At 35.3% G+C, this 16932-nt stretch overlaps 4 protein-coding genes and 1 non-coding gene across 7 annotated transcripts; 3 read left to right on the top strand and 2 right to left on the bottom strand.

Moving 5' to 3' along the window:
- The first annotated feature begins 405 nt into the window (after positions 1 to 405).
- On the top strand, positions 406 to 1590 carry LOC111450389 (protein SRC2-like). The gene has a single exon (XM_023090480.1). The coding sequence runs from the start codon at positions 499 to 501 to the stop codon at positions 1348 to 1350; it is 852 nt and encodes a 283-aa protein (XP_022946248.1). The 5' UTR covers positions 406 to 498; the 3' UTR covers positions 1351 to 1590.
- A 259-nt stretch (positions 1591 to 1849) lies between these two features.
- On the bottom strand, positions 1850 to 3337 carry LOC111450390 (histone H2A.1-like). 2 transcript variants are annotated; one of them, XM_023090482.1, is made up of 3 exons: positions 2951 to 3337; positions 2619 to 2857; positions 1850 to 2195 (listed from the first exon to the last, which is right to left on the bottom strand). In XM_023090482.1, the coding sequence occupies exons 1-2, from the start codon at positions 3140 to 3142 to the stop codon at positions 2624 to 2626; spliced, it is 426 nt and encodes a 141-aa protein (XP_022946250.1). In that variant the 5' UTR covers positions 3143 to 3337; the 3' UTR covers positions 1850 to 2195; positions 2619 to 2623. The 2 variants fall into 2 exon arrangements, with proteins under 2 accessions (XP_022946250.1, XP_022946249.1); XM_023090481.1 differs by lacking the exon at positions 1850 to 2195 and having other exon boundaries at positions 2357 to 2857; positions 2951 to 3336.
- Positions 3338 to 3949: 612 nt separating this feature from the next.
- On the bottom strand, positions 3950 to 4020 carry TRNAG-CCC. Its single transcript has one exon. It is a non-coding gene; the product is annotated as a tRNA-Gly (tRNA).
- A 3029-nt stretch (positions 4021 to 7049) lies between these two features.
- LOC111450391 (protein RALF-like 33) lies at positions 7050 to 7969 on the top strand. Its single transcript, XM_023090483.1, has one exon. It carries the CDS (start codon positions 7235 to 7237, stop codon positions 7592 to 7594), a length of 360 nt encoding a protein of 119 aa, XP_022946251.1. The 5' UTR covers positions 7050 to 7234; the 3' UTR covers positions 7595 to 7969.
- Positions 7970 to 11059: 3090 nt separating this feature from the next.
- Positions 11060 to 15927, top strand: LOC111450387 (ATP-dependent Clp protease proteolytic subunit-related protein 3, chloroplastic). 2 transcript variants are annotated; one of them, XM_023090479.1, is made up of 10 exons: positions 11060 to 11407; positions 11558 to 11659; positions 12337 to 12459; positions 13795 to 13854; positions 14272 to 14368; positions 14463 to 14536; positions 14836 to 14889; positions 14981 to 15064; positions 15169 to 15298; positions 15684 to 15927. In XM_023090479.1, exons 1-9 carry the CDS (start codon positions 11105 to 11107, stop codon positions 15262 to 15264), a joined length of 993 nt encoding a protein of 330 aa, XP_022946247.1. In that variant the 5' UTR covers positions 11060 to 11104; the 3' UTR covers positions 15265 to 15298; positions 15684 to 15927. The 2 variants fall into 2 exon arrangements, with proteins under 2 accessions (XP_022946247.1, XP_022946246.1); XM_023090478.1 differs by having other exon boundaries at positions 15651 to 15927.
- Positions 15928 to 16932: the final 1005 nt, after the last annotated feature.

Below are 16932 nucleotides of genomic sequence, written 5' to 3'. Positions count from 1 at the left end.
CTCACAGTGTACATTGATCCTTCTCTATTTTCTTTTCGTACCACAAGAATAGGGTTTTTTTTATAAATAATTTAAAGATAAAAATAACCTAAAAATAGAATTTACGTCACTACCTAACCAATCAAAAATTTCGGGTTGACCCAACAGATCATTAAAAGAGTTTTTTTTTTTTTTCTTCGATAACGGATGAAACGCGTATTATAGAAAAAGGGTATTTGGAATCCCATAATAAACGCGTGTAAAAATTCACAATTATTTTTTTTTCTGTTCATAGTCGGTTTCTTTTAATTAATTAATTAATTAATCCCACTTCCCCTGGAAACTTCTTTTTTTTTTTTTTTTTTTTTTAATTTCATTACCGCACTATATATAACCGATCCCTTCGTTTACGACGCTCATAGTTATCTGCAAGTTTCGAAAGTCTCTCTGAATTTTGAGATTTGTTGTTCATTTTTCCTTTTCAATCCATTGAATTTTTCTTCTTCTGATTCTTCGTTCATGGAGTGTAGAACTTTAGATATCAACATCAAGAGGGCCTACGGCCTCAAGAACGTCAATCTCTTCTCCACCATGGATGTATACGCCGTCGTTTCGATCTCCGGTGATCCCCGTGGGAAGTCGAAGCAGAGGACTCCGGTGGCTAAAGATAGTGGCTCAGATCCTTACTGGAATTTTCCGATGAAGTTCACGATCGATGAGGCTGCCGCACAGAGCAATCGTCTCAATCTTAAGATCAAATTCGTTTCCAGTCGGAGCTTAGGCGATAGGAAGATCGGGAAGGTTATTGTTCCGATCAAGCGATTGCTCGATGAAAGTGCTAAAGGAGATGAAGGAAAATCCGAGAGAACCCTAACTTTCAGCGTCAGGACGTTGAGCGGAAAGGAAAAAGGTACCGTCGAATTTTCGTACAAATTTGGGGAAAAATACACGGTTCAGGCACCTCCACCGCCACCGCCACCGCCACCGTCGGTTATGAAGTCCGGTGAGCCGGTTACAGCTTATCCCCTAGGTTATCCTGGATCTAGTTCCGGATATGCGGCCGGAGGTGCACATCCGCCTCCTGCGGGAACCGCTTATGCATATCCGCCTCCGCAGCAAGGATACGGATATCCACCGCCTCCACAGGCTGGATATGGCTACGGCGGTTACCCTCCGCCGCAGCAGGGGTATGGATATGCGCCGTATAAGCCACAGAGGCCGCAGAGGAGCGGTATGGGCGGTATGGCTTTGGGAGCCGGAGCTGGTCTGCTCGGAGGTTTGCTAATCGGCGACATGATCTCAGATGTGGGTGATTCGATGGCTTATGATGCTGGATATGATGCTGGTTTTGGTGATGGCTTTGATTTCTAAACCCATCTCGTTCTTCATCATCTTCTTCTCCTCGTTTTCTGATCATTCTTTCTGTCATGTAAATACAACTTCTAAAGCTTTAGATTACAGTTATTACTTTTAAGTTTTGGGGATTATCCATTAGAATATGATAAATGTGCTTTTAGATTTGTGATGTTTGTAAATGAATCTTCCACTGACATTAGATTGAATCGATTGTAGCTTTTGTTTTGCTGATCTTTAATAATCTATTTCTCTCATCACTTAAATTGTTTTGGATTTCACATAGCAACTGAACTGTACTTGATTAACACAAATTTAGATCCATTGATTCTGTGTGTATGATATGAAAAAAGTTGCACGAATGGTTTTGAAATTTTGATATGTAGAATATTGGAATATTAGATCATATAAAGATCTCCACAGAATATGTTCTAAAGAAAACATTCCTTCCCTTTACTACTTTTGTTTTCATATGCTTTAGTGTAAATTCAAAAAGAAAAGAAGCGACAGCACTAAATTCGAGTTTAAAAACTATTTCCGTACATTAATTTCTTGATAGCCATTCGAAGAGCTGAAGAACTTACTATCATCTGTTCCGATTGTGGCATACAAGAACAAAGTCCAGCAGCGCCAACAGCGGCAATCCGCCAAAGCATGTTGTGTTAGCTCATCAAATTCGTCAATAGGAGAAAAATCAGCATTTCGATTGAAGATCATAGTGGTTAACATAAATATTACCAGAAACTGAATCATCTGGCGCTGTCTTCATTGCTCGGAATAACTCACGAACGTCTCTGTTAAACCCGTGCCTGCACCCTGCCCGTCCGGTAGAACTCCGACAAGGAGATGAACAATATAGAGAACTGATTCCACATTCTACACGAGCCTAACGGTTTTGTGAAATGAAATAGCTGATGGAGATAAAACAGTTAAAACTATTTTATTGTAAATTTTGATTATCATGAAATCATAGTCAGTAAACCGAAGAGTGGACTCTATGATGATAATCTTTGAACATGCAATCTATGATAATGACATACGGAGAATTTGATTCTGACTTTTGATGTACATTACAAAGAGAACTGATATTCACAGAGAAAAATGACGAGAACAGAACACTTGAAAACGATTGTGTTCCCAATCGATATTGTGAAATGGATACGTACATCAGACAGAAACTAGAGATCAAAACAGCTAGTTCTTCTAAGAAACTAGGGATTCAAGAAGAGAGCACTAAATTTATACACAAAAAGAAAAGTTAAAAAATCATTCTCGGAAACATTTACTTAATTTAGGCCTTCTTTGGCGATTTCTGAGCCTTTTCTGCAGGAGAAGTGGAATTCGACGATGACTTCTTGGGAAGGAGGACTGGATGGATGTTTGGAAGAACACCACCACTGGCAATGGTGACTCCTTGAAGCAATTTTCCAAGCTCCTCATCATTCCTCACAGCCAGAAGAACATGCCTAGGGTTTATCCTGTTCTTCTTGTTGTCACGAGCAGCATTCCCAGCCAATTCCAAAACCTACATTACGATCAACACAAATTTTAAAATCGAGAACTGTTTACGTTCTAGGAATGCGAATGAAGATGAATCTCATCTCAAATGATAAACTACCTCAGCGGCGAGATATTCGAGGACAGCAGCCAAGTAGATCGGAGCTCCGGCGCCAGTGCGCTGTGCATAACGGCCTTTCTTAAGGTACCGACCGATCCTTGCGACAGGAAATTGCAGTCCGGCCTTCGCCGACTTCGATATCTTACTTCTGTTACCACCTTTTCTTCCACCGGCGCCTTTGGTTCCTTCCATGGTTGAAAATTCAGAATCTAAGTTCCGGAATTCGAAGATTAATTGCAACGATCAATAGATGAACTGTATATTATCCGACGATTAAGTTCGCGAATACGGACTTGAGGTTGAATATAAAGGGGCTGTAATGGCGGGATGGTTGTTTTTTTCGAAAAATAATCGGACGGCTGGATATGCTACACGTACCAATCCTTGTGTTTCAATCGGACGGCTGGATATGCTACACGTACAAATCCTTGTGTTTCGATCGGACGGCTGCGTATGTTACACGTACCAATCCTTGTGTTTCAATCGGACGGATCATATTGTGTCAAGAGATCTGACGGTCAGGTTTATGCCATGCTGGCAATCCGGGGATCGGGAAGTTCGTGGGTTTTGTTGTTTTTTATCCGGATTGCCAAATTCTCTGGATTAATGCAAATATTAATTTATGATTTTCAAAGATTTTAATCTTATTTTAACTACTTTCAGTTTAAATAATAATAATAATATCATTAAATTTTCAAATTTAATGTCCAATTAATAATCTTGAAATTCTATAAAAGTCAATAAATGGTAAAACCCAATTGTTATTATTAAGGGATATATTTTTTTCACATGAGAAACATTAGACGAAATAAATAAATAAAAACTAAACATATTATAGCTTCAAAGTAATAAATATTACAAAATTATGGAAATTTAATAAGCATCATTTAATTAATACTAACAATGATAATAATAATATATAGCAACAATAATTTAAAATAATTATCATTACAAAGAGAGAGAAAAAGAAAAGTTTTCTTGGCGATAAATAAAAGAAAGTGCGCATCCGGGGAATCGAACCCCGGTCAGTACCGTGGGAGGGTACTATGATACCACTACACTAGATGCGCTGTTGATGACTCAATTTTTTTTTTATAATATTAAATTATTATTTCAAAGTTATTTTTTTAGATAATAAGTTGATTTTGTCTTTAGGTCTCAAAAGTCCAATCTTGTTTTATGAACTTATTCAACTTCTCCCCTCTCCTTCAACCACGGCTATCGCCCCCATCTTCTACCGTCTCGTTCAAATGGTGACGTGGAACACGTGAAATGAAGCACTTTTCGTCATTCCAAGTCTGACAAGGAATTGAAATATCATGCCATATCTGGAATGACAAGGAACAAAAGTTTTTTACGATACTCTTAGTGATGGTGGTGCAGGTGGTGCCGCTGATAATTGCGAGAGAGGAGTGGTTGACGGTGGGAAAAGAAGGAGAAACTCAATCATAAACTTGATAACGATCGAGTGACATTTCTTCTTCGACCCAAACCACGGAATCTCTAAGATATGAGGACATAAATTTAGGATAAGGTTACACGATTTTAAAACCTATGGACGAAATTAACCTATTTTCCAACCCTAAGACTCAAAAGTGTAATTTACCCTACTAACAATAATGAACTCGAATGTAGGTGCATGATTGAACCATGTTTTAAACGGCTCGACACATGCCTAGTTGTCTCCTTCCTAGGCTCTACTCATGCGGCAGCCTACCCATTGGAAGAACATGAGCTTTTTACTCTAACTCCCACTTTTAAATTTGCTCCGAAAATTGAATCAAGTTGATTAACAAGTTGACATTTTTTTATTTCAATCAACCTGACTGACCCAAAAATAAGGTTACAATCCAACACAACCCTAACTCTAAAAATAGAGGGTTCGTTTGGATTGGGTTGTGAGCTTATTTCAAATTACTCAAGTCACGAACCCAATCGACTTAAAATTTCGAGTTGGTTCAAAAGATTCTCAAAAACCCAACATAACCCGTGTAAACCCACAGTAAGTAGTGCCTTAATTGATCGAATCTGGTTTATCTGGACTTTTTAGCTTGTACTTTTTTTGTCATCAACGTCATATCTCACCATGTCCTTTTATCGGACGGTTGACGAGAGTTATTAATTAGAGATATAATTTAGAGATTAGGATTAAAATTTTAAAATTTAAAGATTAATTAAGTTGCTTTAATGAGACTTATTAAATGATTTATTAATATTATATAAAAAAAAGTAAATATATTCTTGGCTTGTCCATTTCCATTTCCTTCAAATTAAAGACAATCTTTTGAATTTGAGAAGAATATTAAATGATGAGAGCCAAAGAAAATTCTCTTATAAAGCATTCATTTTCTTCCTTTTATTTATTTATTTATTAAAATTGTTATTAATTTTTTAGCTATGCTTTAATTAATAAATTAGTTTTAGTTAATTGTTCCAATTTTTCTATTTATAGAGGGAGTCAATGCAAATTATAAGGGTATTTTTGTCTTTTTGGTATATAAATATATATTGAAATTTATGAGTTAGTTTAATGTATTATAAATAAACTCTAAAATTATGAAATATCAGAAATTAAGTAATAATAAATTTATTTTTCTATCTCATAAGAAAAGGTAGAACTACGATAAATAGATTCGATCTGTCCCGATCCCGACGTAGACATCTATACCTCATTCTAATTACAAGGAGAGATTTATAATGATAGGGTATTTTTTTTTTTTAATCTTTCAGAAAGAATAAATTGCAGAAACCGTCCTTTTATTGTGACGTGGTACTGAGATTTGTGGAGGATTGTTCATAGAACGATGATAAAAATTCTTCGAACCATTTTTTATAGTAACATTCCGATGTTCATTACGATTGGTGATATACTTTGATCGTGAGCTATAGCTATTCGTTTACTTGGATAATAAAAAAATAGAAAAAAAAATATTTTAAATAAAAATTAGGGATGAGGTTAGTAATTAAGGGAAAAAATGATAAAAGGATTAAGAATAATAAAAAGTAAATTTTGGTATTAAAAAAATGTTCGAGAATCGACGGCAACGGAGAAAACGGAGCAATTGGTGGAGAGTTTGGTGGAAAAGGGGAAACGGAAAGAAAAAGCATGGAATAAATGCGTTTCCGTTAACAGATTATTTGACGGACTTTACAAATATATTTTTTAAAAATAAAGTAATTAATTATTAATAAGTTGTATTTGTTTATTTACTTTTTTATTTATTAAATAAATAAAAAAATCCAAATTTCTTCTCACCAACCAGAGAGGGAAGACAGCAGGTCAACTACTGCTGTGTTCAGTGGAAGTTGAAATACCTGAATTGCCCTCACAATTATGTTTTGATTGCCAAGTTGCCATTAATTGAGCTTGGGTTTCGCTTCCCATTTTGTGGCTCATTTTTATTTATTTTATTTAAATATGACTAAATTAAGCAAAAAAATAAATAAATAAATTTAATATTTTTGCCTTTAAATTTCATTAATACCTGAAATGTCCTCGAAATAAACTGTATTTTTGAGTTATTTTTTTTTAAGTTTAAAAGTAACTTTTGAAAATTTATGAATATTTTCTAAACAAACTACAAAATTTAGAGATATTTTTTTTTATTAATTTAGCCTTTAAATTTTTATAATTAATTATAAAAAAGTTTAAACAAATTTAATCATACAATTAGATACGGCTTCAGTTCAAACAAAAAATTATAGTTGTTTTAGAAAAATAATTACGAAAAAATAAAAGATTGAATCATTGACATTTAAGACGATAATTAACATATTTCTCCATTAAAGTACGTTTGGATTAGATTATTAAACATAAAATTTAATATTTTATTTATTTATTTTTTGAGGATGATAGAAAAATGAAAAAGAAAAAAGAAAAATGTAGTCTTAATATATATTTTTTTACACTAAAATATAAAAAATAATTTTTTTTCCTCAAAACGTCGGCGTTTCTGGAACTTATTCATTTTTCCACGATTGGGTACTCAGTGGGAGTGGTTGTCCATTACGTTTTCAAAAAGAATCTCTCTGAATGGCATCACCGTAATTAAGTAGCAAAAGAAGGGTATATGTTCTGACCACGTTCTAAATAAGTCTTGGACTAGCTTCTCACAGCTCGCTTTTCTGTCTAAAGAAACACCGGTAGGTAGAAGAAGCAGAACAGAACCCACCGACGAATTGCCGGAGCGACCCCCGGAGCTGAAGAAACCGTCAATTCTGAAGAGAACGGAGAAGAAAGAAGAGAGCAGAGAGCAGAGAAAGAGAGATCGTTCTTGCGTGGCAATGGCAGGATTCAATTCTCCGACCTTCCTCCTGATCTACGCCACCGTGTTCGTGGTCTTCAGCTTCTCCTCAACCGCCGTCCTCGGAAGCCTCGGGATCCAGCACAGCGTTGCATGGATTCCTAACCAGGCGATCTGCAAGGGCTCCATAGCGGAGTGTTTCGGCGGAGAGGAGTTCGAATTTGATTCCGAAATCAGCCGCCGTATCTTGGCCACCAGCCAGTACATCAGCTACGGCGCTCTGCGGAGGAACACGGTACCTTGCTCCAGACGCGGTGCATCCTACTACAATTGCCAGCCTGGAGCTCAGGCCAATCCCTATACTCGTGGATGCAGCGCCATTACGAGGTGCAGGAGTTGAGTAATTTATTTGTACTCTTTGTTTAATAACCTTTACTCTTCCTTTAAATGTTTATTGATCTTTTTCTTTTCTCTTTTATATCTTTCCTTTGAGATGGCTTTGATTGTTATACAAATTGAGCAGGGGAGATTGATTATATAGTGTCGTCGTTGTCGTTGTTATAAGTGATGAAAATTGTTGTGGTTAATTAATTATATATCTCTTTTCAATAATGTGATAGTCTTTTAGTGGCTTGGATGTTCATCCCTGTTTCTTTTCCTTTCTTGATTGAAGGGAAAGAGAGTCTGCAAAGGCTGTAATAAGTTGGAATTAGGGAGAATTATGGATCCCATCATGAGATCAGATTGAGAATAAATTGATTGTTGTTTGAGTATAGTTGATTGTGTTTCTGGTGTTGTTTTTGGGTTTAGATGAAGTTCACGAGGTCATTTCTTTCCATTTGGGTTATGAAAGGGTGACTAGAACCTTTGTTTTCGTTACCTTGTTTTCTGTTTCTCTTTTCTCTATTTGTGGTAAAGAATCTTAAACCCTTTAGGGAAAGTATTTAGAGAAGAGTTTTCTGGAGGAATCATATTAACATTTTGATTCTTGGTACTCTTGAATTGGGCTATCATATTCACAACACAACTAACTATCAGACATTTATTAGCGTATGCATATATGTGTGTGTCTGTTCTTTGATTCTGATCTACTTAGTTTTGGTGAGATACTGAGGACGATTAGCCTAATGATCAAAAGGGTGACTCGGATGTTGCCTGTGAGATCCCACGTCGGTTGGAAAGAGGAACTAAGCATTCTTGATAAGGGTATGAAAACCTCTCCCAACCAAACACGTTTTAAAAATCAAAATCTTGGGGGAAGCCCGAAAAGGAAAGGCTTAATAGAACAATATTTGCTAGCGGTGGACTTGGGTTGTTACAAATGGTATCAGAGCTAGATACCGAGTAGTGTGCCAGCGAGAACACTGGCCTCCAAGAGGGTGGATTGTGAGATCCCACCTTAGTTGGAGAGGAGAACGAAACATTCCTTATAAAGGTGTGAAAATCTCTCCCTAGCAAACGCGTTTTAAAAACCTAAAAAAAAAAAGCCCAAAAGGGAAAAATCTTACCTAAAAGACGCATTTTAAAAACCTCGAGGGAAAACTCGAAAGGGAAAGGCCAAAAAGAACAATATCTTCTGGCAGTGGGCTTGGACTGTTACATTTTTTAGTTACGGGTTCAAACTAGGTGGTGCCGTGGTGGCTATCTACCTAGGATGTTATGGTCGTGTTATGAGATTGGTCTAGTTATACATGATGTGGATTGGACATTATATGTATGTATCTATCTATTTGAGTAATGGTAAAGATATGTTTGTCTGAATGGCTTAAACTTGAAATAATTGTGGGTATGATTAGGCTTCTTGAACAAGGTAATTTGAGAAGTGGTTGTGATGTCTTATTTGACGTTTGATGTGACTTGCTGAGAAAAAGGTAGATGTTGGATGGATATTATATATATTTTTTGAGTTTGGTATGATTTTGACATGCCTACTTCCCATATATCTATTTTTTATGGTCCAAGTGTCGGTTAAAAGAAACCATGGTTTAGGAGTCATTTTGGAGAAAGAAAAACCAAATCTGGAAAACCCCACATGACCTTACTTGAATAAGATCTGTTCTATAAGATCTGCTGCACAAAATCCTTACCATATTTGACAGATACGAGTTCCAACTTCACCAACCAAACTCTACCCACCATGTCATTTGAGTTCAGTTCAGATCTGATATGAACTCATATAGATGTTTCGAGAAGACTATGTCGATCTCGAAAACGAGGGAAGAAAGGAAGAAACCCAATTCTTTATAGCCCTTTCCAGATCTGGTTGAGTTAGCTGTTTGGTTGGAAAGTTAGATGTTTGAGGAGTTTCACATTAGACCTTGTAGGATTTGAATCTGCTGTACAATCTTTTGATTTTGATCTGGATGATCACAGATCTAGCTTGATGATTTGTTCGTCGTTGTTGTTGTATGATGTCGATCTCAATAACTGATTGATTTTGATTTGAATGATCACAAATCTAGCTTGATCTATTGGGATTTGTTCATAGTTGTATGATGTCATCTCAATAACTTAATCTGAGTCCGTGTAGACGACCCAAACAGCTCAAAGAGAGACGTCGTTTGATTTTGATCTGAATGATCACAGATCTAGCTTGATTTGCTGGGATTTGTTCATCGTTGTTGTATGATGTCGATCTCAATAACTGAATCTAAGACCGTGTAGACGACCCAAACGGCTCAAAGAGAGCGACGCCTGCACGGGAGAATCTATTTCCCTCTTCATGTAATGTTTGTCTGGTTCATGACCAAGGTAATTAATGGTTGGGCCATGACACCCTAGCAGTGACTTAACTGTTGCACATTGTGGTTCCTTTAACCTTTAACAGCCATAACTTGTCTTTTCTCTATGTCTCTTCCTTGTCCATGGCAAAGGGCATCGAAGGTCCTTTTGGTTTTGTATTGGGTCATTCTTACAAATAGTTAAAGAGTGTTTCTAAAAATTGTTTGGTTATATAACCAAAAAGTAATTATTTCTCTTGAAAAGTAGCATCTCCAACCATCACCTCACCGAACTCACAATCAATATTATCTTTTTGAGTTGGAATGGTTAGGTTGAATGGTACTATGACCTATATGGGTCACGACTTCATGTATTTATAGATGTATAACCAGGATTACATCATAACAAATCATGAAATCATAGATGTGGTAAGGAAATCACAGATTTGGTAACAAACCATAAATCATAGATTCTCCTTGATTTATGTAACAAACAAGTAAATCCGTAGATTATTTTACTATGTACAATAAGATCTATTCTAATTATTTAGAATTTTGGATAAAAATTGAGACTTCTAGAATGAAAACTTGAATTTCACTACCACACCGTTTTGTTCCAATTATTTTGAAATTCGAAGGATATCTACTTGAAGGGTAGTTTTGATAATTTATGTTGTACTTTTGTATTCAACAATACGTGAGAAAAATTCAATGTAATATCTTAAGATGGTTAGGTTGCAAAAGGGACATAATAATTGGAGTTTATTAGGTTAATTTTTGAGGTAACGAGATAAATACAATAGAACGGAAAAATCTTAGTAGATAGAATATATGCTCGAGTGTATTTATTTTAGTATTTATGATAAATATTGGTTTTGAAAATCATCATTCAAACAATATATTTTTAAAAAATAATATTTATCATAAATATTTGAAATATTTATCTTTGAATGAAAATTGTATATTACAAAAGAAAAAAAATTCAAAATGGAAAATTAAATATAGGTGTGAAAATAGGTTATTTGTCATATAACAACTAATTGGGCCATGAAATTGTTGGGCCTCCCTCATTTTATACGGCCCAAATTTCCGCCCATTTGGACATTTCTCCTCTATTAATCAGGGGGGAATTCTACTCCTTACAATTTTCACGTCTCTGAAAACTCGAGAAGAAGCTAAAATCCTAGAAAATGGCCACCGGGATGAAGCTCCCCATGGCTGTTAGCTTGCAGAAACCCATGGCTATGGCGGTTCCATCTTCCTCATCACGTCTCCCTAGAGGGATCAATTTCAGGACTTGTTGCAGCATGAACGCTACAAGCAAAGCGAAAATCCCTTTACCTCCGATAAACCCAAAGGATCCATTTCTTTCGAAGCTCGCTTCAGTAGCTTCAACCTCACCTGAAACGTTGCTAAGCCGCCCTGGAAATTCCGATTCTCTTCCATATTTGGATATTTTTGATTCTCCTCAGCTCATGGCTGCGCCTGCCCAAGTAAGTAAGCTGTCCCTTGCTTAATTTCATATGCGTTTTTTGTTCTTGCTGGTGTTTATATGATTTTCTGTTTGGAAACGGAGTTTTATTTAAATTAAGCTTTGTTTTGTAGCTAATGTTGTGAATTTGGTGATTTTCTTATTGGATAAGGTCGAAAGATCAGTTTCCTACAACGAGCATAGGTCGAGGAGGCCTCCGCCTGACTTGCCGTCTCTGTTACTTCATGGAAGAATTGTTTACATCGGAATGCCTGTAAGTGATTGAATTAGTGTTACTGCTGTGCTATACGTTTTAACTTGTTTTTTCGAGGAACTATTCAACTAATATTAAGGGGGAATTTACCACGATTTTTTCAATATCTTATAGTCGAGTAGTTACATTGAATGAAAAAAATGAAGCATGTTCTTTAAAATTGTATAAAATTTAAACGTTTTAACTAATGCACGCTGTAAAGGTGCCTCTCATAATTGCATATCGTATATCTTTAGAGGCCTACAGAGTGTAGGAAATTGTAGTTCAAGAATGAGTGATGTTAAGTTTTTTTCACGAACCTTGTTGATTGAACTGAAAGTGTTAATTAAGTTGTGTTGGGGTACTTTGGTATCGTGATCCTATTAAAACAGATTTTATGACCTCATTCAGCTACTGATTTTGAAGCTTAGCAAATTTTTTTTTCAAGTGCTCTATACACTGTAGAATGATTTTCGTTTCTTTCCTCTCGAGTTGCATAAGCCCCTATGAAATAGCCATTCACAATATAAGTGTAACATGGTTTTTTTTCTAAGGCATAATTGATTCTAAATGGTTTAAAACTATTGTGTCAACGTTCTGAGCAGTTTTTAACTGTCTTTTAAAAGAAGCTTTCAGCTACTTGTGTAGAGAATACCATAGTATCTGATCCCTCTTCATTCAATCATTTCTACTCTCAGTTGGTTCCAGCTGTCACGGAGCTAGTTATTGCTCAACTGATGTACTTGCAATGGATGGATCCAAAAGAACCAATATATATTTATATAAACTCCTCAGGAACAACTCGTGATGATGGTGAAACTGTAAGCTTTGAAATTATTCAGCTACATGAAACGAGTCAAATTCAGCTGTTAAAAGCATGCATATCTTCTTCTTGCTTTATAAAATCTTCTGCCTGCCGTTAGAAATTTCAGGGTATTACCTTGACATCAAAGAAGATTTCGATCCGATGCTTTATTTTTGTCCTAGTTGATTCTGATTTGACACTAGAAGTATGTTCTTTTTTTTTTCCCAATATCCAAATAATTGTCTGTAGATACGAATATTTGATATGATTCCATCATTAAATTTTCTTCCCTATCAACTTAAGTTTTTGGGTTCTGTGGTAACTTAACATAGTATGAGAGGTGGAAGTCTCTCGTTCAAATCCCTATATTGTCATTTCCTCCCCATCTCATTTTGATTTCTGCTTGTTGGGTCTTTTAAAAAATTTTCAGGTCCACAAGTGAGGGAAGTATTAAAGCATTCATTTTGTTCTCAATCCAAAATCAAGAAAAACAATCTTTTAAACTTTATATTATTCCTCTCTCCAAATGAGATTGTAGCGCTCTTCTTTAGCTTGGCCAAAAGTTTGCTTGCTTGATTGGAGCCATATTTTGTAGCTTGGCTCCTTTTGGGCTGGTTTTTTTGAATTCCCTTTATAATCTTTCATTTTTTTTTTTTTTTTTTTGTCAATGACGGCTCAATCTTTATATGAAAACAATAAAAAATGTGATTGTAGTTTCTAGATTTTGCATTTCCAAAAATATGTTTAATTGTAATTCTTAGGATAGCTTCTTGATCCTAAATATGTGTAATTGGGCGTGGGTTAGTATTCCGAGAACAGTAATACCTGAATCAGGTAGTTTACTTCAATTAGTACCTAACACAAAAATTACTGTAATAATAAAAAAAAGAAAGGTTCATCGACCTCAGTAGATCAATGGTAGAACAATTTTTTCTTCCTGACAAAGTACTCTCCATCAACAATAGCATGGAGATGGAACTGTGTCTTTCGCAAGCTCTGCTGATGATGTTACAGAGGTGATGAGTCTTTCACAATGTTATGAGATCTGTTCATGAAAAGATATAGATTTTTCACGACATTATCCGAGTATGGAACAGAGAGGGTATGGTTTCCACTTGCTAGCCCACTATTTAAATTTAGGAAAGTGGGTTTGTACAAATACGGATGGTTTAGATGAATATTGCAAAATATGGTAATGGAGGGATGATGGGTCTTTCTGTTTCACGAGCTAGCTTATTAATTTGATTGTGGAAATGGGTTTTATGATGCTGCATTATATCTTGTTCGGTTTGGAATGGCATTTATTCGTTTGTCATCCTTTTGTCAACATATTAAATTATTTGGCATTCAGGTCGCGATGGAGACAGAGGGTTTTGCTATCTATGATGCTATGATGCAGTTAAAAAACGAGGTGTGTTTTCTTGTGAAACCATTCCGTTCATTCCTACTATTCTTTTGCTGGCAAGATGACAACTAGATGCATTGTGGAGTCCGGAATTACTGGTTAATCTCATTGATTGGTATCTTAGTGTAAGTTATCACTGCACCTAGGGTATGGACTCTCTGGTCATGTCCACATATGGTAGGCACTTAAAATTTCTAGTGTTGTAGGTGCAACAACTGGCCTGAGAAATGACATGCTGATTGACCTCTTTTGCTCCAGACTAATAATTTTAATTTTGTAAAAAAGATTGAAAGAAAATATTTCTGTAATGTAGGTAGTGTCCTTGGAAATAATTATGCTTTTGTTGTTTGAATCTCTTGCTGGTTTTGTGAAAATTTTATCATCTTTCCATTTGTAAAACATGATACCAAATATCTCATACAGATACACACATTGACTGTCGGAGCTGCCATAGGTCAAGCTTGTCTATTGCTTGCTGCAGGAACTAAAGGCAGACGTTTTATGATGCCACATTCCAAAGGTTTGATGCTTTTGGCACGTTACTTTCTGTTTTTGAATTGGTAACTATACTTTCTCGTATAGAATAATCAAATTTTCCCTCGAATTCATTCCAGCCATGATACAGCAGCCTCGTGTCCCTTCATCTGGTTTGATGCCTGCTAGTGACGTTCTGATTCGCGCAAAAGAGGTCCAGATCCTTCTATTGCTTGATAATTTATTTGAAGTAGAACTCAGTTTCTATGACACTGATTTTTGATGGAGCTCTTAGCACTTCGATTCAAGTATTCGAAAAGGAACTATTCAAAGTCTCAATCAAGTAACCACAGTTATTTATTTTATTTTTTTGCAATGACGATTTGCACATCGTCATATATCGAGTGAATTGGAATTAACTGGTAGATTTGTATCTTATTCCCAAAAAGTTTCAAGGGAATTTCCCCCTTACAAGGATATAAGTTGAGCTGTGTATTTCATCTCGTCTTTCAGGTGATAACAAACAGGGACACACTAGTGGAACTCCTAGCAAAGCACACTGGAAATGTAAGCCTAGACAACATTTGTTTCTACTTTTTTCTATGAACTCCAGACACGACATTCCATATAATTCCTTATACAATCTTAATATTGTCAGTCACTAGAGACAGTAGCTAATGCGATGAAAAGACCATTCTACATGGACGCAATAAAAGCAAAAGAATTTGGAGTTATCGACAAGGTAAATTAACGCACAGATTTTTTTTTTTTGGGTTGTAACACGATGCGCTTGCCTCGTTGCTTATGCCTGTAGATTATAAATCTAAGTTGGCAATATGTCTCCAGATTCTTTGGCGAGGTCAGGAGAAGATTATGGCTGAAGTGGCTTCCCCGGAGGATTGGGACAAAGGAGCTGGCATCAAAGCTGTTGATGAACTCTAAATCCCCTCTCAGATCTACTCTTCATTCATAGCAAGTAAGCCTATTGTTTCTCCTTTTTGCAAACTCAAATGCCTTGTTCTTTTTTTCAGTATTCAACGTGCAGATGTGTTGTAAAGCCAATAGAATTTAATCATTCCTTTTGAAAGCATGGTTTCATTGGAATTGAAATTTGTGGTAGAATGAGAAGCATAATTTTGTTTGTACAAGGTGTCTCCCATCTCCCTCGGGCATAGATGCGTAATATCATTTAGTTCTTAAAGTGAGGAAATATTTGCTTAGCTCAGTTGAAATCTTTAACAATAATACCATCCCAATTATGTAAAATATGAAGCCTCCTGCAAGTTTTTTGACCCAAGGGTTCTCTTATTTTCTCTTATGGATGATAGAGACGATATTGATGATAGTGATATTGATGATAGTGGCGATACTGATGATAGCGACGATATCGAACGTGGCCGTGAAATGGAGCTGGAGTTTCTAACTATGACGAATGTGTCACTAACTATGGATAGTCTGCTGGAAACAGACTGATTTTATATCATCCTTCGATTCAGGTAAGCTAAAGCAATGTCTCTGGCACAATATTGATTTCAAATATACGGTGGAAATTATGGAGACATGTATTTAGACAGTTTTCTAGGTGTTAAATTAGAATTTCTCATTTTCTCTAAAGCGTTAAAAAAATTCCTATTTAACTTTCGAAGTGATACAAAAAGAAAAAAGAAAAAGGAATAAAGATATGATCAAACTTTTCTTTAGATGCAACAACAAACCATCTTTTAATGCATTTCTCCATTGGTAATATTGATTAAGATTGGACATAGGTTAGTTTATTCACTTTTTTTTTCTGTTATTTATTGGTCATATTTTGCTAATTATATTCATTAATTATCGACTTAATACTGGTTAAAGTGGTTTAAAATTTTAAAATTTAGGAATTAATAATTTTAATAGGTAATTTTTCAAAAGCTAATATCTTTTACTTTAATATTAGTTTTCTAGAGAAAATTATAGAAAAAGAATTATTATATAGTATTTAAAAGAGTCGGCCATTGGCAAATTCACACGTGGCATTTATTGATTTGTTAGTTGCTACTAATTGGGCTTGCATTAAAGGAATTGTTCAAAAAACGCGGTTTTCCCAATTTGCCAAAAAAAAAAAAAAAAAAAGATAATTTTATTTATTTTTATTCCTTTTATCCCATTCCCCATATTAATGAAGATATGGTTATTTTTCATCCCTGGAGTTTTAATGTAATTAATTGAAGTTAGTGGTGCTCAAGTACGTGTAAAGAAATATAATTTTTTTTTTATTATCATGAACTCGAACTATAATTAAGTCGGTAATTATTACGTTAATTATGGATCGATTTTAAAAATTGATTTGTTATAGATTAAAGAAATGTAAAAGTCTTCACCGGAGATATGAGTTGATTATAAAAAATTCTAAGGAAAATTACTTATCGTACATTAATGATTGAAAAAGATGCTTTTTTGAATGTTCCAATCGAGAATGTTTGGAAAACATAAAAAGTTTCCATTAGTATCTCTATAGAAAATGGTTCGTGAACGAAACCACTTGAGGGTGTTTTTCTTCTTAACACATAAAATTTGAACATTTCTCACAAATTAGTTGAAAATATTGCACGTGACTCAATTTTTTCATCT

Source organism: Cucurbita moschata, unplaced genomic scaffold (assembly GCF_002738365.1).
Source record: "Cucurbita moschata cultivar Rifu unplaced genomic scaffold, Cmos_1.0 Cmo_Scf00012, whole genome shotgun sequence".
Taxonomy (NCBI): Eukaryota; Viridiplantae; Streptophyta; class Magnoliopsida; order Cucurbitales; family Cucurbitaceae; genus Cucurbita; species Cucurbita moschata.
Note: the sequence above shows the minus strand (reverse complement) of the source record. Positions and strands in the feature narration are given on the sequence as shown.